The sequence below is a fragment of the Sapajus apella genome, unplaced genomic scaffold (assembly GCF_009761245.1).
Source record: "Sapajus apella isolate SASKATOON/1434 unplaced genomic scaffold, GSC_monkey_1.0 scaffold213, whole genome shotgun sequence".
Lineage (NCBI taxonomy): Eukaryota > Metazoa > Chordata > Mammalia > Primates > Cebidae > Sapajus > Sapajus apella.
Genome location: NW_022437153.1, coordinates 408114 through 428002, shown reverse-complemented (window position 1 = coordinate 428002; position 19889 = coordinate 408114). Strand labels below are relative to the sequence as shown.

At 52.7% G+C, this 19889-nt stretch overlaps 2 protein-coding genes across 15 annotated transcripts in view; both read left to right on the top strand.

Moving 5' to 3' along the window:
- The window catches only part of ATP2B2 (ATPase plasma membrane Ca2+ transporting 2), a 302597-nt gene extending 287099 nt beyond the window's left edge, over window positions 1-15498 (top strand). For 6 of the 12 annotated variants that reach the window (XM_032270594.1, XM_032270601.1, XM_032270600.1 and 3 more), the window contains 2 exons: window positions 1275-1457; window positions 10403-15498. In XM_032270594.1, coding sequence (XP_032126485.1) covers window positions 1275-1457; window positions 10403-10714 — 495 coding nt within the window. In that variant the 3' untranslated portion in view covers window positions 10715-15498. Of the gene's footprint in view, window positions 1-1274; window positions 1458-3311; window positions 3484-7525; window positions 7581-10402 lie in introns of all 12 variants that reach the window. The other 6 variants (XM_032270599.1, XM_032270605.1, XM_032270598.1 and 3 more) reach the window with 4 other exon arrangements.
- A 2973-nt stretch (window positions 15499-18471) lies between these two features.
- Window positions 18472-19889, top strand: part of SEC13 (SEC13 homolog, nuclear pore and COPII coat complex component) — a 21675-nt gene continuing 20257 nt past the window's right edge. Inside the window, exons 1-2 of one of the 3 annotated variants that reach the window (XM_032270657.1) lie at window positions 18579-18635; window positions 19023-19175. Coding sequence is in view for 1 of the 3 variants with exons in the window: in XM_032270656.1 (XP_032126547.1) it covers window positions 18633-18635 (3 nt within the window). In the remaining 2 variants the exon portion in view is untranslated. Of the gene's footprint in view, window positions 18636-19022; window positions 19176-19889 lie in introns of all 3 variants that reach the window. The other 2 variants (XM_032270656.1, XM_032270655.1) reach the window with 2 other exon arrangements.

Here is a 19889-nt window from a genome sequence, read left to right as displayed (position 1 = left end):
GCCTGTGGCCATCTGAGAACTGCCCCTGCTCTGGGACCCCCTGGGTTGGAGGCTCTTTAGGGGCCCTTCTAGCTTTGACCTCAGAATATTCTCCTGCCAGTTCCTTTTGCTACGTTTGCCTGAGTTCCAGACCCCATCACAGCTCTGACAGCGTGCAGCTCAAAGGCTCCTGACACAGGACACAGTGCCTGGGAGGAGGACCCAGAACTAATTCAGGGCCTACAGGGCTTTATTCCCAAGGTGCTAGACATCCAGGCAGTGGAACCCCATGGGTGGAAGACATTGTTCTTGCCTTCAAGCTGTCTGCAGGATAGGGTGAGAAGCTACAGTGACAAAAGTTAACTAAAAGATAAATGAAGTTTCATTTCATTCAAAAGGACTTCCTCTAACCTTTGGAGTTGCTTTTGAGAGTGATTACCCAGGTGTGACTTAGCAACTCCATTCCCTGGGCACCCTGGGGGCCAGGCCATCTTTATCCCACTGGGCTCCGCACCCTACAGGAGGCTCTTGGGGGCTGGGCCCAGTGTCTGAGGGAATGGACTCAGAGGACTAAGGTTAATGCCTGCGGGCAGTGTTGACCTTACACTCCCAGGGAGCCCCTGAGGCTGCATTCAAGCCAGTGCCTGTCTGTCCCTACAGGAGATGGAAGGGGCCTCTGACATCTGCCACCTCAGCCTCCCTGTAGGGCCGGTGTCTGGGTCCTCAGCCCCACGGACAAGCCCTTTGGGGAAGATTAGGAATGAAGGCATAGCTTCTTCCCATACTGCCTTCCCAGTCCAGGATTGGCTCCCTCAGGGTCCAGTGACCTCAGGAGCAATAAGGGACAGAGGAATAGATGACCCCAGGAGAGCTGAGGGCCAGCCACAGGCCAGGCTCATGCAGGATGAGTTAGACCCTCCACCATGCCCAGTTCCCACCACACCCAGAGCAGCCCCCATTTTACAGCTAGGAAAACCAAAGCTTGGTGAGGCTAAATGACTTGCCCAAGGCCACAGGACCAGAGCTGTCTGGGATATTCAAACCCACATGTGTCCAACTCCTAGAGGCCAAGATTGTCCACTGTGTCCCCAAACTCTGAGTGAGTGAATTAAGAAGCATATTATTAAGAAATTGTCAAAGACTGGGCTGAGGAACAGGTGAGGTGGGTGAAGGAGTGAATTGATCATGTGCCTGGGCGAGTGGGTAGGAGGAGGGGGGTAGAAGAGCGGGTGTCAGGGAAAGAAGGTCACCAGGAAGGACAGCCCTTCCGTCCTGATGGCCAGAGTCCCTTGCAGGTCATCGCCACCATCCCGACCAGCAGGCTCAAGTTCCTCAAGGAGGCAGGCAGGCTCACGCAGAAGGAGGAGATCCCAGAGGAGGAGCTCAACGAGGACGTGGAGGAGATCGACCACGCGGAGCGGGAGCTGCGGCGGGGCCAGATCCTGTGGTTCCGAGGCCTGAATCGGATCCAGACGCAGGTACAGGAGGCTCTTGGGGGCTGGGCCCAGGCCTGGCCAGGGTGGGCCAGGGGATGGAGGTGAGTGTGCTTGTGCTGCCCCCAGGGCCCAGCTCTGGTGCTGAGGGAGGAGGGCTACCCGCCAGATCTCACCAGCCACTTGCACACCCACGTTGTGCACTCTCCTGTGGCTGCTAAGGAACAGCATGACCTCCTCAGGGAGGTCCCATTGTGTCCTCTTGGGGCAGCAAGGTGATATGGTAGGGGTCACACCCACCATGCTCTCCAGGGGGGCTTCCCTGAGAGGGTGGGGAAGGGTGGCTCTGAGGACAGAGGTGAGTGAGGGGACTGTGGCTCAGGGCTGGGGACAGCCACCAGGAGGGGCTGTGCAAGGCTAGGTCGCCCAGGGTCCCCCAGGGCCTGGTGGTCAGCTTGGGGGTCTACCACCTCCACAGGGGCTTCAGTCACTCTCCCGAGCTTTCCCAGGGTGTGGAGAGGCTGTGGGGAGCAAATGTCAGTCATCCCCAGGTACACACAGACACACATGCACACACCAAGCACACCAGGGGAGCACAGGTGCAGGGCATAGCCAGCTAGAAGCAGGTTTCTTCCCCAGAGCAGAGACAGCATGGCTGCCATATGGCACATGACACAGCTGTGTCCGCGCCCCTCCCCACACACACACCCCACACGCTCTCACATGGGCCCCTTATGTCTGGGCAGGTGTTGTAGCTCACAGGGGCTATCACAGCCCTGCGAGGGGAGGGTCAGAAGGGATTCTGCGGGTCTCTTGCCCAGACCACCCAGGGAGCTGGAGTGGGAGCTCCTCCACGCCCCAGCACACTTGGGAGAAGCATGGTGTAGAGGTACCCACCTGGCCACCGTCCTGCCGGGCATAACCCAGTACCTCATCTCCATCCAATGTAGCAGATAACTCACCTGGGTCACCTCCCGCTCCTCTGTACCCTGTCCCAAACCTCACCTCATGTGACCTTCAAAGCACTGGGAGGCAGAGGTGACTCCCAGTGTAGAGGTTATCGAGGTCTAGGAAGGAGATGGCTGTTTCTACAGAGCTGGCACAGCTGGGGCAGGGACTGGAAACAGGTTTCAGTCCCAGAGCTGCCTGACACAGGCCTGGCTCACCTCCCTGATTAGGACCTTGGCAGCCAGTCCACCCAGCCGACCCCCACCTCCTGGGAGGTCCAGGACAGTGAATATGGCTCTGCTGCTGTCACTGCCCTGGCGGCAAAGGCATGCAGGAGACTGCAAATTATAGGAGGAAGCAAGGACTGCGATTTCTTGAGTGGGCAGGGGCGCCTGTCTTGCCTGCCTCTTGTGGAACACTAGCGTGGGTCAGGTGCTTTGCCACTCACAGATGACCCTGCCGGGCAGGTGGCATTGACCCTTCTTAAAAACAAGAAAATCAGAAAGGTGACTTGCCCAAGGTCACCTAGCTAGTAAGTGACAGAACTGGAATTTGGGCCAAACTCTGTCCACCTCCAGGCCCCCACCACACCCTCTAGCTCCACGCCTGCACCGGAGGGAGGCCGAACACTGCTCTCTTCCTTCCAGACACAATGTTTAATCACTGCCTCCCCCACTGCCCTTGCCCAGCCCACTGGCCCCTCAGCCACTAGCACAGGACAAAGGCCAAACCCCCTGTGTCCTCCCGGGGACCCTGGAGCCTGCAGGTGGGCCCAGAGCTGAGCAGACATCTTTCAGAGCCTTGGAGTGTGTTTGGTATTTTTGTTTTGATTTAAGTGACGTTGTCATTGTCGCCGTGGCTGCGGCTGTTCTTGTGACATTGCGCCTGTCAGTCATGTAGCTGTTGTGTTCGTTCTTCTCGCAACTTGTCTCGTTCTCTCCTCCGTTGCAGATTGAAGTAGTCAATACTTTCAAGAGCGGGGCCTCCTTTCAGGGGGCCCTGAGGAGACAGTCCTCGGTCACCAGCCAGAGCCAGGATGTAGCCAATCTCTCTAGCCCTAGTCGCGTGTCGTTGTCCAATGCTCTTTCCTCTCCGACCAGCCTTCCTCCTGCTGCAGCCGGGCGTGAGTGTGACTCCTTACTGCCTCCGGCTGGCACTGCCCACGCCAGCTCCCAGGCGGGCAGGGGCTGGGGCACCAGAAGACATGGGGGGCACCTGGTCACGATCAGGCCCGGGGGCTGAAGGGTCACAGCCACTGAAGAGGGTCCCATTGGTCAGAAGAGCGTAGCCAGTCATGGGGTGGCAGTCACACAGTGGACCAGGGTCAGTCAGAGGGTTGTTAAGGTCCCAAGTGGCCAGAGAGTCTGGTCCAGCAAAGGGATCACCACTGATCAAGATGGCATCAGTGACCAAATGGTCCCAATCCACCACAGGGTCCCGGCAGCCAGAGGGGTCAGTCATGGAGGGGACACAGAGTGTCCCACTGGCCCAGGGTCAAAGGTAATCAGGAAAAGCCTGGACCGCCAAAGCAAGGGTTGGAGTTGGACAGGAGGTCCCAGTCTTGCAGTCAGAGTCAGCAGAAGGGTCACTGTGGGTCAAGGGGAGCAAGCCCCTCAGGGTCACAGTCACATTGGGGTTCAACCAGGAGAGGGTCACGTCATCCAGGCTTTCCCAGCTGGTCAGGAGGCACCCACAGCAATAAGGTTCATGGTCAAGGGGGATGGTTGAGTCAAGAGGTCACTGCAGATCAGAGTCATAGTCAGCCAGGGGTCCCAGGCCATGGAGGAGCTCACAGCCTGGAGGCCCCATCCCAGCAGTTCAGAGTCTCTGTCCGCTTCCCATCCCTCCTCCCCTTGCACTTTTGACAGCATTAATTGCCCTGCAGATGCCTTTCCCCGTGCAGAGCTTGGAACACGCTGAAGTTCCAAGCCTTTCCGGAAAAGACAAAGTTCCTGGCCCATTCAGCTTGACCCATGGTAGAAAACGGTGGGTTGAGCCTCACGTCTTGCCTGGGTGCCAGCAGGCCCAGAGGGACCTGATCTACCCTTCGGCATCCTGCCCTCTTTCATCTGAGGCGTGGTCTGGGACTCTGGCCCCTCCTTCATCTCCCTCCTGCCAAGCTCATCTCCTCAAACACCACTTCTGATCTACAGCGCTTATCACTGGCTTTGTCTGGCTCTTTGTCTGGACCTGTGGCTTCAGGCCCCATGGGGAACAAGTCTTTGTTTCCAGGCATTTCAGAAGTCGGGCCCTTCTGAACTGCAGGGGATCCCCTGGTTCTGGTCTTCTCCAGCTGACATAGTGTCAGTCTTAGCCTCCAACTTCTTTGATGAGAAAGACTCCAGCTCATCTCTTGAAACTTTATAAAGGGCCTGTACCCCCATCCAGAACCAGAACCCCCACAACACAACCCCCTACAGCCAAGCAGGCAGCCCCATGTTCTAGTGGGAGCACCTCCCTCAGCACCTCCAGCAGGAGGGGCGGGCCACAGAGAGCCTGTTGACGGCAAATGCCCACACCCCACAGTGGCAGGAAGGAAGCAGAAAGCAGGGAAGGAGCCCCTCAGTGCTCATTGGTCAGCACAGAAACGCAGTGCTGGGGAGGCCCGGGGAGCCGAGATGAAATAGAGACGCATTTGAGCAGATGGGATCTGAGTCACATTTCCATGAGATACCGTCACTAGGCTAGGCAGCCACTGCCAGAATTTCTTGGGGAAGGCAACACTGGTCCCATCCTCCTCCCCTTTAGACCAGAGAGCTCTTGCCTTAGTGGCGGCCTCGCCAGCTGACCTCCCAGTTCCTTTCTGTCCCTGCACCAGCTCAGCTCTAGCCTTGCTCAGCACCCCCAACTATCCTGATGTGCAGTGACCAAGTGTCCTGTCAGGAAGAGCTACCCGGGGAAGAATCCACTTCTTCCATTCCTGCCGCCCCTCCCGGTGACTCCCACAGCCCTCCAGCTGGGGCTGTCTGCCAGGAGTCTGGCTTCGGGGTGAAGGCTCAGTTCTTCATCCATTCCAGTTCAGCCTTTTCCTTGAAGGGCAACACTTCAGCCTTCCACGACAGAGTGCACCCGCCATTGCTGGGCACCCCCACCACCTTTGGCCGTCTTCCCTGAGTTAGCCCCTCGTCTCAGCTTTCACAGTCTAGAAGCAAGAGCTGTCCTCTCCAACCCCAGCCACTTCTTTCCCAGCTTTTCTTCTGCATCATTTTAAAACCATTCAATAGGGCCAGTCCAGGAACAACGCTTCTTTGCAGAAATGCATAGACAGAAGTGTGGTGTCTAAACTGACCCTCCTTCCAGGCCAGATCAGTCCCCTGTAGCCCATGGTTACCCCAACTTTGGAACAGTCTTGGAAAAGAAGCCCAGGCAGAGGCTCAGCCAAAGCTGACTTGACAGTCCTTGCCCTGACTCCTCATCCTCTCAGGGGACCCAGCAGGGCTCCCCGCCCTGCTCACCATCTTGCCTCTCCCCGCGTCATGCATCCTGGAGAATCTCACATTCCCTCTCTGTGACAGAATCCAGCTGGTCATTCTGGGTCCCTCCTGAGACCCTTCCTGAGTGTGTGGTCTTAAAAAAGAGCCTGACCAAACCCCTGCCAGAGGGCACTGGTTCCCAGACAGGATCACAGCCTCTGTGGTCTCAGTGCACACATTTAGACAACACAGCCTCATGCCTACTTTGCTTGAATAGTGGCTACAACAGTGCTGCCTCCTCTGGTCTCCAAGGACTCTGAGGGCCCTCTGGACACCAGGCAAGGTCCCTGAAGAAGCCAGTATGCTTTCCTCCCACAGGGAGGTTTAGACAGGTGCCCAGGAAGTGAGAGAAGGACCTCAATTTGATGGGATGAGGAAGTGGGCAGCTCCACTGCCCCGCAACTCCTTCACCCCTACCACACCCCCACCAGCCTTCTGAGCAGGATCTGCTTCCTGGGGATTCCCTGACAGAGGAGGCTGGCCATTTGCCTGCTGAGGCAAAAACACCTGCAGCCGGTGTGCCCTGGAAGGAGTCAATCCCCTGTCCCCTGGGTTATCAAGAGTTGACCACAAAGGCCTGGGACAGGGCCTGACTTCTGACCCGGGACACTGGGGTGAGGAAAGCCCCTGAACACATCACAGGCCCTCCCCTCCCATGGCACCACCATGAGACAAAGGCCCCAGCAGACAGACACACATGGTAAGCCTGACTGCAGTCACAAGGCACATAGCTTGAGGACTCTCAGGAGGGAATGAATCGGTGCACTCTTCTGACACTCAAAAGAGAGTTTGTTTTTGCCCTGGAAACTTAATGGCACACCCCTAGTGCCTTATACCTGAGCCCCACTCAACATTTCCAGAGCAGTTCCCCACTCCCTTTTCTTCGCAGATGCGTTGCCACTAAAATATAGGACAGGAGGACGTGCCAACATATCCATTTCACAGAGAAAGACACAGATGGGGCCAGGGTCACAGCAAGGGTGTGTCAAGAGGTCAGACTCTGGAGTCCCTCATTCTTCCCACTGCTCCAACCGCTTCCCAGGCAGGCCCATAGACCTGGAGCCACAGAGGCTGAACTTCCATTTCGGAACCAGTGCCCATGCCCATGCCCACGTGAAAAGGAGCCAGTCCTCCAGGGAAGGTCAGGGAAGCTGTTTCTCAGCTTGAAACTCTACCAGCATGGCCAGGACTGGGGAGAAGGGCACCTTCCCACTGGTGATCAAGGACAAGATTGGCACCTCACACTTCGATCCAAGGCAAAGCCACACAGCCACTCTTTCTCACCACCTCACATTTCTAACTCATCTCAAGCCATCTTTGTACTTAGCCTGGCTGTAGCAGGCTCCATGTTTATCAGTGGAAGTCCTGCTCCTTCGGGCCACCCAAGCCAAGAGCCGGCCCCGTAAGCCAGGTCCCAGCCACATTCAGGACGCCACACCTTTCTAGACAGATAGGGCACCTCCTGCTCCCACTTCCCCTGCAGATTCCTGGTTCTGAAGACTCCTAGGGCAAGGAGTGTGCACTGTTAGGGGGAGAAACGAAGACAATGAAAAGGGAAGAAAGCTGGACTTCTCATTAGTGTTTTGGTAACTAATTTAGTACAACCTTGGGTTGGCAAGGAAATGGCTTGCTTTGTGGGGGGGGCCCTAGACCTCTCCGCTGTCTGAATATTCCATGTGTTTGTTTCCCTAGAGGGCTAGAGAACCCTGGACACAGAGTTCAGCAAGAGAGAGTGAAATTAAAAGAGGTTGTGAGTCTTTAACCTTGAGCCTGAAATGAATGTGAATCAATCCCAGACTCTTGGCTTCCTTGAAGCCGGGTAAACATTCGAGTATGTCGAACCCATCTCAGACCGGGGCCTGTGCATCTCCTCAGAGCCCTCTGACAACGGGCACGGGTCTCCCTGTTCCCTTTGTGCTGATGAAACCAAAACATCTGAAACCCCACTCACCGGGTCCCTTCCTCTCCTTCCCCTCACCCCCACGCCCAAACGCAGCTATGCCAAAAAAAAAAAAAATCCCACCTTTAGGGTAGGCAGGGAGGGGAGATGGAAGAGCTTTTTTTCCCATATTTTTTTCCATTTCAGCCTTGGAGAGAACCGAAGTGGAGACTTGAGATGGCCGTGGCGGGGTGTCCCGAAAAGTCTTGTCCCCAGTCTTGTCCAGAGCAGTTCATCTTTTCTGTTGTCTCCATGCCAGGGGGAGGGCGGAGGGGCCTCATCTCATTGTGTGTCATCCCCTCTGCGTTGTCAGTCACATGACAGGGTCCTGCCACCACCCCCCTGCCCCACACATACACTAGGTGTTCCATCTGAATTGCACTTCAGCCTCAACACACTGAGCACCAGGCTGGGCAGCTACAGCCATGACTGCTATTCCCATTCTACAAATAAGAACACTGAGGCCTGCAACGCCTTCTTTGTTTTCAATTAATCAAGAATGTAACAGCTCACTTATTAGGAGATCAGAATGTGAACCATCTCTGCAGAGCCACAAGGAGGAACTCCAGGGGAAAGAGAGCTCAGAGCAGCCACAGTGGCCATGATGGAGTACCAGCATGAAGGCCATGTCTGGCTGGCTCTTGCTTGGCACTTGCTGCCTCTTATTTAAAGCACCATTCCAGCAGTGGGATACCCTGGAGTCCCAGCTCACAGTATCCAAGGTGAAAGGTCAGAGGTGCTTTTCAGAAAACAGAGAAAAGTCAGCTAACTAATAAGCAATGGCTGACAGCAAGGGAAAAAACAAGCCAATCCATGGGGTCTTACTTAAGACCAAGAAGGATGACAAACCTTTGTTAAATTCTTCTCTGTGCACTCTAAATTAGAAGCCAGACAAGCGTATAACACGCTTTAGAAAGAATTCCTTCTGCAACAGTAAAACAAACTTTCAGCGATGACACTTAAAATCAACCACTGTCACCTAGAAATTCCACTTCCATGGAAGAGGGCTTTCCCCACCAGGGTCCCACAAAGGAGCTACCCCTGGGTTCCACTGACAGCTCAAGTCCTGGGACTTCAAGGGCCTCCCCACGACCGTCTCGCCCAGTCCCCCACCTCCCCGCAGGCCTGTGGTGTAGGGCAGCCACTGCTCTGCAGGTGGGTGCCACTTGGCCTGCACACAGCAGCCGACTAAGGCTCTGTCCTGGAGGTGCCAATGCCACCTTGTTTTCTCCACCTCTTTTGAGTTGCGGCTGGGACGAGAGGAGGAGGCACCTTTGTCCCAAGTCCCATCAGACTCTTGAGATGATAGGCACTGCTGCCCCTCCCAGGAGTCCAGAGAAGGGACACCTCTCTTCCAAGTGAGAGTCCTGTCCCTCTGCACTCTGTGAGGCAGGACAGAGGACAACCAGAGAGCTAGTGTGGCTTGCCCACAGTCAAGGCACCCAACGTGGCAGAGCCAGGACACAGGTCAGGTCTTTCTGCCTCCAAGTCCAGTGCTCCTCCCACCAGCCTTGAAGCCTCAATGACCAGCCTCCTCCCATTCTTCAGCGGAGGAAACTGAGGCCCCAGGATGTGTGGTTCACAACTGAGACAGAAAATGAAAGAACTTGCTGTTTTGTGACTCAGTTGCACACAGCCCAAAATCCCACTGGCGCTGGGTTTGGCCATCTGATTCCAGCCTCATTTTTTGGTTTTGTGTTTTCAAAGCACAAATAAACAAAAAAAAAAATCCCCCATGAAATAAGAGACCCCAAAGCAAGCTCCAATGACTGGCCGGCCAGGGCTTTGAGTCTATACTCGAGTGTTTACCTCCCAAATGCATGAAGGAAAGAAACGCTGGGTGCAAACGACCTCCGTTCACATTGTCCAGGCTTCCAAGTGTAGCCGTGTGTCCGTCTGCGTGTGCCGTGTGGCTCCCAGCCCCCGCGTGGCATGCAGCCCGCCCCCGAATGTCACCTGTCCGCCGGCTCCCATGTGCTTTCTGGCTGCCTCTGCTCTGCACCTCAGAAAGCCCTGGGTTGGCTTTGGTTTGCTTTGCTGCCTTGGGTTCGATGTTCCTGTTCTGTTTGGCCCTCATGTGTCTCTCCCATTCCAGCTCATCCAACCATCTCTCCTTTCTGTTCCTTCTCTGTTTGTGACACGTAACCTGTTCCATGTTGTATGGTTTCTTAACTGTGTGTGGTTTTTCTAAGACGAATTTTTTAATAGCCTCTCCTCTTTCCCACTTGATTCCCACCTGGTCCTCCTCCCCGTCTGCATGGTTGAACCTCTGCTTCAAAGTGAACAAGGCTCAGTCTCTCACTAGGTGTGGGTGCCCGCAGGAGTCGACTGCGCTTCCTTTAACCACTGTTTCCCAACATCCCTCTGATGGTGCTTGGTGATTCTTCCTGTCCTAACACTGTAGTTTCTACCAAAACCAAAGCGATTTTTAAAACCCAGCTCAAGGATGCCTATAACCTGAGCCCCCTTTTTGACTCTCCCCCCTCCTGTCGATGCTAATAACACCCAGCGACTGTGGATTCCAGCCGCCTGCTGTGCCCTACCCCTTGTCCCTCCCGCCCCTCCTGTGAGTCCCCCAAGCCTGGCTGTGGTCGCGGGCGGTGCTCCTGACCCCTGTGCTTCCCTTGCAGATCCGCGTCGTGAAGGCGTTCCGTAGCTCTCTCTATGAAGGATTAGAAAAGCCTGAGTCTCGAACCTCCATCCATAACTTCATGGCTCATCCTGAATTCCGGATCGAAGATTCCCAGCCCCACATCCCCCTCATTGACGACACCGACCTGGAAGAAGATGCCGCGCTCAAGCAGAACTCGAGCCCGCCATCATCGCTCAACAAGAACAACAGCGCCATCGACAGTGGGATCAACCTGACGACCGACACAAGCAAATCAGCTACCTCTTCAAGTCCAGGGAGCCCCATCCACAGCCTGGAGACGTCGCTTTAGCTGAGGACCCTGTCACCTGCCCGCCCGCCCTCACGGACCCCGCTGCCACCCGCCTCCCAGGCACCCATCCATCCAGGCACCCAACTCACCCAAGCAGCAACGAGCAACAACCGGAAACCAAATACTGGAGAGAAAACCAACGTTTCCACCAACAGACCCTTTCTCTGGCTGCGATGCTGTTTGAACTCTTTTTCACTTCGAGGCAAGGGGTGGGATCTCCACTGGGGGCTTACGGGAGTGAACGGTTTTCCCAAAACAAGCCCCTCCTGGCTCCCACCCAAACATGGACCAGCCATGCACCCGCCCAGCCACCACGTCCCCCGCATGAATGTACTGTACACTTTCAGTCCTCCCCTTGTTTGGTTTTGGGGGGTTGGGGAGGGGTTTTTTTGTTTGTTTTCTTAGGCGGGAACTGCAAACAGACTCTTTTCTGAGACTATTTATCCAATCCACTGGTCTGTGAGTTTTTGAAATGCTTGCGCAGCATGGTCTCAGTTGTATAGATTAATTTAATAACTTTTTGAAATTGCAGAGCTTAACTCGCCTAGTAGATTTGCACCAATGGAACCGAAGAACTTCATAGACACTCACAAGGTTATATCCATTTCTTTGTATCTATATCAACGTATACTTCTCCAAGACTGTATACGTCCATATAGATAGGTAGATATATATATATATAAATATATATAAATATATATACATGGATATATAAAGTTTCTTTGCCGGCATGTTGCCTTGTTTCTGCTTAAATTGCTCTATTTTAACTTATTTATGTCCTAAAAGAAGAATGTAATTTGTTTACAAACCTGTAGATAATGTCTTTGGCTATTTGTACGGTTTAAGAACACTGGTGGCTGAGATGCTATAAAAACAGCTCGGCCCGACAGACACTTCCCCTGGGTTGCATCCTTGATGTTTTATGATAGCCATGCTCTGATTTTTGCCTGCTGTTTCCGTTCAATACTGTCACTACCGTGAGAGGCTCAGGCAGAAGCCAAATGCCACCGAGTTGCCATCCTGAAGGGTTTAACAACATGCTCCGTAGACAAAGGGAGAGGAGGAGAGAAGGCTTCCTGGGTTTGCAACACTAACGGCCATCTGGCCCAAGGATGCCAGGATCTGCAAAGCACTGCTCGAAGACTTTTCTCTCAATGAAACTCGCTTGAGTTTACTAAGAGCATTTCAAACACAGGTTCTCTTTGGCACTGTCTGTACAGAGATTGAGGTAGTGTTGAAATATTATACATGGTATTGTGTTGATTTTTTTTTTAGTAACTTACAGGTTTATTTCCTTATTAATGGCAGCATCTGAGCTGTTGGCATATTGGATGAGGATCAGTATGGCTTGCTGCTTTTATTTTTATTTTTGAAGAAGAATAGCCTTTTTCTCTGCACTATTTAGATCCGAATGAACCTTATGATGTGTATATTGAGATGTATTCAGTGTGATTTTAAACCAAATTGTCTTCCTGTAGTCACAATATATACTGTAGCCTTTTAACAGCAAGTCTTGCTTTCCCAAACAGAAAGCCATTCTGAAACCCTACAGTATCACAGGTGAGAAAAGGTGGTTATTTTTTCCCCAAGACAACAGCACTAGTAATCCCACTTAATAAGAGCTTATTTAATTGTATGTCAGCCTCTTAACTGCTAAGCACTTTGTGGGTCTCAGCGTTTTTCATAAAAGAACTTTTGTATTTAATACAAAGTTTGCTTTGAGACTTTTCAGCATATGATCTTTTTCCATAAACTTGTACAGTGCAAAAGACATTTTGAATACCATGATCAATGATGTCCCATGCTTTGAGGAAAACCAAACACTTTCCGCCTCTCTTGCAAAATCCATTCCTCATGCTGACCCTCCCCACAGTGGCTGCGTCAGCCCAGCCCCTTCCCTTCTCCAGGCCCAGAGAACTCTTCCGCAAACAAGATGAGAGCCACTCGGGAAAAGAGCCATAGTCAGCTGGGAGGGCCTACATCTGGATGGCTGTGGAAAAACTTGAGGGTTCAGGGTTCAAAGTCAGCCCATCCCACCTGGCAAAATCCTCCTGGAAAGAGGACCTTCTTTTCAAGAGCGCACCACCTGAATGTTGTGAAGAAATATATCTGAATGTATCCAGCAGAGGAAACTACAGACCCAAAGGGGTGACCAGCCCTCAGATGTGCTATTGGATTCCAATACAAACGCCATCAAAGCCAGCCCACTGCTCTCCTATGAGGAAGGAAAGACCTGCGCGTGTAAAACTTGGGCAGCCTTGGAACATGGTGTTTTTTGGAGTTTCCTTTCTCATGGTTTTCCGTCTCCCCCTTTCTTTGGTCAGTCATATGTCTGTGACCTCATTCCATGACATCAGGATAGCTGTGTTTGCACACCGTGCTCCATGTCCATTTGGAGCCAGGCAGGGTTCTCAGCGGAGCCTGCCTTGGGGAACAGGGAGCGATGGAAGAATGCCAACATTCGTGTTGGTCTTCTCTTGTCAGGAATGACGGATGCTTGCACACACGCACCCCTCACTCTCACACTTGCACACACATCCACACACACAGGAAATGATTGGTTTGTCAAAACTCACTGTAGTACATAAAGCTTGCACTCTGCGTCCTATATCTAGCAGCATGGGGTACGTTTGGCAGTTCACCCCATTAGGGGGTAAATAATTTATGACCATTCATCTGTTTTTATGAATTTTTTTATCTAGACAATAATTGTAAATAAAGAACTCACCATCTCTGTTCATTTAATACTATGCAATGGTTATGCTTTCAATCACTGGCTCTCTGACTCCCACAGTGTGGTTCTGAAATGTCTGTGGTTTAAAAAAGGCAAAAAACAACATCAAACAGAACATAGTAAATATATCTGTAATGTATACTTTTTTCTAGTTTGGGACTGCACCATCCACGTAGCTTCTTTTCTGCCCTGTGGACAAGGGCTCCGGGAGAAGGTAGCAGATTCGGTTCTGAGAGCTAAGCTCACCAACTTGTCTCCCCCTCAACAGATGAGGGAAGGGCAGGGAGCCCGTTCAGCGACTCCTGGCGCTGCAGAGTCACTCATCTTTGGAGGTGAGCCGGGAAAGCTCTGAGGAGTCTCCTTCTTGCAACTCAGACAGAGCTTTCTTTAACTCAGGAGCAGCCTCTGTTGCTCCCACCAACTTCTCACCATGGCCCCTTGTCCCCTTGTCCCAACCACAGCATAGAGATGACAGGAAGGAGGTGGTTCTGTTTCTGAGACTGGACCAATTAAAATGACTGCACTGGCTCAAGGACTCTGAGCCTGTCTTGACCTGGGTCTCCCAGTTATTGGAAGCTACTCTTTTCACCAACCATGTTGAAATGCCACCTTTACCACACACTGACGTCTTATATAGACTTGGATCTATTTCTGGAACTTCTCTTCTCTTCCCTTACCTGGGTGTCTCATCTGGCACCAGCCATACAATTTTAACTATTGTCGCTTTCTAATGTCTAATTATGTGGTGGGATAAGTCCCTTCACTCTTCTTTTACAAAATTTCCTTGTTACTCTCTCACATCTATTCCTCCACAGAAACTTTAAATTGTGCCCAGTCCTCCACCCCCATCCCATTCCCATCCCAAATTTTGGGCCCTGTCATTCCTTGTGCCATCATCTTCCCCCCACTCATTGTAATTACTGTCCACTCAGGGCTGTGAAATAGACTGTGTCCTATAAAGAGGGACAAAAAGGGCATCCTGATCTTGAGGGAAGCCTGCTGTTCCTCCCATCATTTCACCTGTCCCCTAAGCCCAGGAGTTGTCATGAGAGGCCACCAGCCCCCACTCAATCCCAGCTTGGGCACCAAAGTCACCCACCTTGGTTGTGTTGGGGTGGACCCGCCATCTGTCTCTGGTCCAGATGAGAAAGAGCAGTCTCTCCCAGGCTTGGAGCTGGGAAAGAATGTATGACCCAGTTGTCTGCACTTCTAATTCTCATCATGGAGAAACCTTTATTCCTGTCTCCCTCCCCTGAACCGGATTTTTGTTGTTTTTGTTTCATTTTGTTTCAGGGGGATCACTTCTTGCTCTTTAATTCAGAGTCTCCAGCACCTTTGGGATGCAAGCAGTTCTTGCCTGGGCCTTCTCGGAACCCTCACTCCCCTAGCCCACTCTTGGGATACCTACAGGAGGCTGCCAACCTGCTGCACTCTGACAAGCCTCCCACCCAAATCTCTTTCCTGCTATTGTGTCCAAAACCCCACCATTAGAGGATCTTGCAGGGAGGAGCATTTCTTGAAGGCTTTTAGGCCTTGCAGAGCCAGGGCAGAAGTCAGACAACAGCAGGAAGTCCCCAAGCCTTTTCAAAGTTCCAAACCAAGCTCTCCTGATTTTAATGTGGAGATCATACCCACCCACGTGGGGGAGGAGGGTCCCCAGCCCCGGGCAGCAGCCATCACCCCCTCCACTGAAAACGATATTGGAGGCTGCTTTGGGACTGCCCTTCTCAGCCCCTTAAGTCTGTTTTGTAATGCCTGTGGTGCTCTCCCTCCCGGACCTTTCCTCTTGAGGGTCACCACACTTTGCTAACTCTTGTGTGCACATATTTTATAATAGAGTAGCGAGGGAATGGTGCCGCCTCCAGCTTCCATAAGCTGCCTGGGCTCTGGGGGGGCTCTGGGACAATCGGGGCTGGGAAGTGACTGTGCTCTTATTGTACATTCTTTATTTCTCTGTATCTTTGGCTTGTGCTCTTTGTAATTAATGGGATTTGTCTGCCTTTTCAACACTATACTGAGCAATAACAATAAATGCACACGTGGAAATGCAGACACGGTACACATCACAAGGCCTTTTTCTGAAGGACAGCTGGGTCCCTGACCTCTGTGAAGCTGATCTCATGGGGAAACAGTCCCTGGGAGGGAAAGGCACTTTGCCCAAGAGCCCACAGCTCAGCCGGCAGTCTCTCTCTTTCCACTAGGTCACACCTTTTGAACACCCACCATTTGAGGGAGACAGGCTTACCCTGCCATAAGCCATTAACCTATAAGGAATGGTTGACCATCTCATAGAAGAAGACTAGGGAAAGGGACCTCAGGAGGAAGAGAAGAAGGTTTGGGGGCAAGGGGCGGGGGGGGGTGCAAAAATCGGGGAAAGTTAGCCTGATTTGGGGTCTAGATCAACCAGAGGAAGGAGATGGGGAATACAGACACAGGATATAGGTGGCATCCCCTACTGGGGATTGGGGTAAGGCAAAGGGAAGCCTGGCACCCTAGGAGTCTGGACTTCACAAACCTCTGCTGAACATTGGCAGAGAAAGAATATGCCCAAACCAAGAAGCAATCCCTAAGGTTTGCCCAAGGGTTGAGGGTTGCACACACACAATCACAGCCCTTCTTAGGTTGAACTGATCCCCAAATCAAGCACCATAGGCCCATCCAACTTCCAAACACAATTTCATATCCAAGGGTTCATTTAATCCCAATATCAACCTTCAGAGGAAGTATTATTATAATTCTTACTCAAAAGAGCAGGAGACAGCAGCTCTGCCCACCTGATAAGCAGGGGATCCAGCACTGACACCTAGCAGTCTTAATGCCAGCATCTGCACTCTAAACCTCTATATTACAGTGCCTTATGGGCCAAATACCCAACAGCAAATACCTTAATGAATAAGATACAGTTTGGTTGCTTGTCACAAATCCCCAATCTCTTCAACATCAGTGTCTACACAAGGACATTCTTTTCATCACAATTATGCCCCATGCATTATATTTACATCTAATATGCCTTTGTCCTCATTTTCCACTCAAAGAAAGTGAGGCTCAGAAAGAAGTGATTTGAATTTATCACCTAGAAAGTCAGTGGTGAAGCTACAGATCCAAGACCAGGGCCCATTCCTTGAAGAACAGGAGATCCGGCCAGTCGCAGTGGCTCACGCCTGTAATCCCAGCACTTTGAGAGGCCAAGGCGGGTAGATCACCAGAAGTCAGGAGTTCAAGACCAGCCCACTCAACATGGTGAAACCCCATCTCTGCTAAAAATACAAAAATTAGCCGGGCGTGGTGGCACATGCCTGTAGTCCCAGCTACTCAGGAGGTTGAGGCAGGAGAATCACTTGAACCCAGGAGGTGGAGGTTGCAGTGAACCAAGATCACACCACTGGACTCCAGCCTAGATGGCAGAGTAAGAGTTCATCTCAAAAAAAAAAATCCCCCCAACCTGCCTTTGTTCCCTGCTTCACCCTAACCACCACCCCCTCGCACCCTGCAATAATTTCTCCATTAGAGGGCAGTAAAAAATCTTGAAAATTGCGGTGGGGTGGAAAAGCAAGTTGCCAGGAGGCCTGGCCCTTAGTTCTAACACCCTACTCCCCTGGCCTCCTCTCCAAAGCTCCTTGACAGTCTGGGTCTATCCCACTCCCTGAGCCTTAACATCTTCCTTCAAGCAGTGACCATCTCCAGGTAGGGTCCTTACTCCCACTTTCAGCAGAGGAAACTAAAGGACTGTGACTTACTTACCCAAGGGTAGTCAAGGCCTCCCCAGCTCACCTGCTTTCTCAATGTCACAAGGGGCCCAGAGCTAGACCATTTGTGGCTGAGGGGAGGCCCCCAGGCTCTGTCCTCCAGTGTGGCATTCTCACTGCGCTTGTGGGAGCCTTCAGCTACCCTACCTTGGGAAGCCAGAGACCTGGGATTGGAGGCACTGTGGGGATGGGTCTGGGGCTCTAGCTGCAGAAGCTTGGCTGAGATCCTTGACTGCCTAGGGGAATCTCCCTGATGGGACTTACTCAGGACCCCAGGGGATCAGTTTGGAAGGGACAGTCCTATATAGGGGTTAGGGATGGCAGGGCAAGAGGCCTCAACCTCTGGTAAGGGGCATTCCTGGCCTCCTCTGCCGTGGTCCCAGTCCTTGGGTTGAGAGCGGGGGACTACAACAAGGAAGCACTAGGACAGCCTACTCACTCCCAAGACATCACCCAACCTACAACATTCATCATAAGGCCCATTACACCCAGAGCCGCAGGGAGGCAGGTGAAGCTAGATAGATTTTGTTTATTTATTTATTTATTTTTGAGATGGAGTTTCGCTCTTGTTATCCAGCCTGGAGTGCAATGGCGTGATCTCCGCTCACTGCAACCTCCGCCTCCTGGGTTCAGGCAATTCTCCTGCCTCAGCCTCCTGAGTAGCTGGGATTACAGGCACGCGCCACCATGCCCAGCTAATTTTTTGTACTTTTAGTACAGATGGGGTTTCACCATGTTGACCAGGATGGTCTCGATCTCTTGACCTCGTGATCCACCCACCTCGGCCTCCCAAAGATTTTATTTTTTTACATTATCTCGCTCTGTCACCCAGGCTGGAGTGCAGTGGTGCAGTCATGGCTTACAGCAACCTCCGCCTCCCGGATTCAAGCCATTCTTCTGCCTCAGCCCTCCGAGTAGCTGGGACTACAGGCGCGTGCCACCATGCCTGGCTAATTTTTGTATTTTTAGTAAAGACAGAATTTCACCATGTTGGCCAGGCTGGTCTCGAACTTCTGACCTCAGGTGATCCTCCCACCTGGGCCTCCCAAAGTGCTGGGACTACAGGCATGAGCCACCGCACCCAGCCGACAGTTATATTTATCCTTCCTTTCATTTATGATCTCAGGCAAAGTGCAGGCTTGGTCGGGAGAGCAGACCCACCAGTGCTTCAGATTCCAAAGCCTCCCGGGTCAGGGCCAGTCCTCTGCTCTTGCGCCTCACTGGAGGATAGGGGCGGGGCCACGGGAGGGCGGGGCGCGGCCTCTGGAAGGCGCGGAACTGTTGTGCTAGCCTAGCGCGTTGCTGCCCGGAGGCTCCTGAGCCACGGCCCGGCGGCTTGCGGGCCCGGCGGCTTGCGGCCCCGGCGCCGGAAGTGAGCTGTTCCGAGGCGCCAAGGGAGCTGCCACGTCCGAGACCCGGAGCAACCACCGCCGCAGTCATGGTGAGTGTTGGGACTGAGGAGGTCGAGCAGGGTGAAGGCCACAGTCGCGGCCCTCACTGGTTCCTCAGCCATGCTGAGGCCCAAATCCCAGGCTGGAGCCGTTCAGCTCCCCTACACCGCTTAGAGATTTGGGGGGCTCTGTCCCCGTCCTTGCGGACCGTTCGGCGGGGACTCCAGGGATAAGGCCGAGGAACCTCCCTGACTGCGGGACGCGCCGCTGCCGCGTCTCCTACCAGTCTCTCTTCCTTCCTTCTCTTTCGTCAACAATTGAAAACAAAACGAGGAACAGCAGAGGAGCTACTGTATACCGAGCCCTCAGCATTGTGGGCAATCTCAGCCTGCTAACAGCCTTGTGAAGAAGGCGTCATTCTTCTCAACACTTTACAGATGAGGACACTTGAGGTTCGGAGACGGGGAGCCTCTTGCACAGCTGATTAAGTGGTAGAGCCGAGATCTGAACCCTCCTAATCATTCTTTTCTGCCGCCTACTGCCTCTCCCAGCAGAAATGATTGAACAGTTGCTCGGGGTAGGGCCCCCAGGTAGGATGGGCACCACGGGAAACGTAAAGATGACCTGAACGACCCTCCGAAGGCAGGGCTCAGGGTTTTTTAAGCCTCTGTGGCATCTGCATTGTACATTCACTGCACACTTACTCGTTGAGTGAATGATGGAATGAGTGAGAACTAACGAATGAAAGTATCTGGGCTGAGCCTGTCATATCTAGTACATGCTTTCTCTTAGAAACGTGAGTGTGCCTCAGCAACAGGTTTGAGGGAACCTTAAGGAACCCAGAAATCAGAACACTGTGTTCTTGCTCTGCAGAGGGCTAGGTGTAAATCACTCACTTCTGGTTCTTCCACTGCTGGTTAGAGTTGAGGCTCTTATGCTCTGACATTCAGCTCATCCTAAATGAATTTTTAACTCATTATCTTTGATTTCAAAAAGGTGAATTGTTTTGAGTGCAGGTGTTAACAGGGACCAGATAACACCAGGTGCCCAGGAAGAAGTACTCTAAGAAGTACTCTCTCTCCCCTTCTCTCCCTCTCCTCTCCCCCTCCTCTCCCCAGCCCTCTCCCTCTCTCTCTCTCTCCCCCTCTCCCTCCTCCCCCCTCTCTCCCTTCCCCTCCTCCCCCCTCTCTCCCTTCCCCTCTCCCTTCTCTCCCTCCTTTTCTCCCTATCTCCTTCCCTCTCCCTCTCTTCTCTCCCCTTCTCTCCCCCTCTCCCTCTCTTCCTCTCTCTTCTCTCCCCCTCTC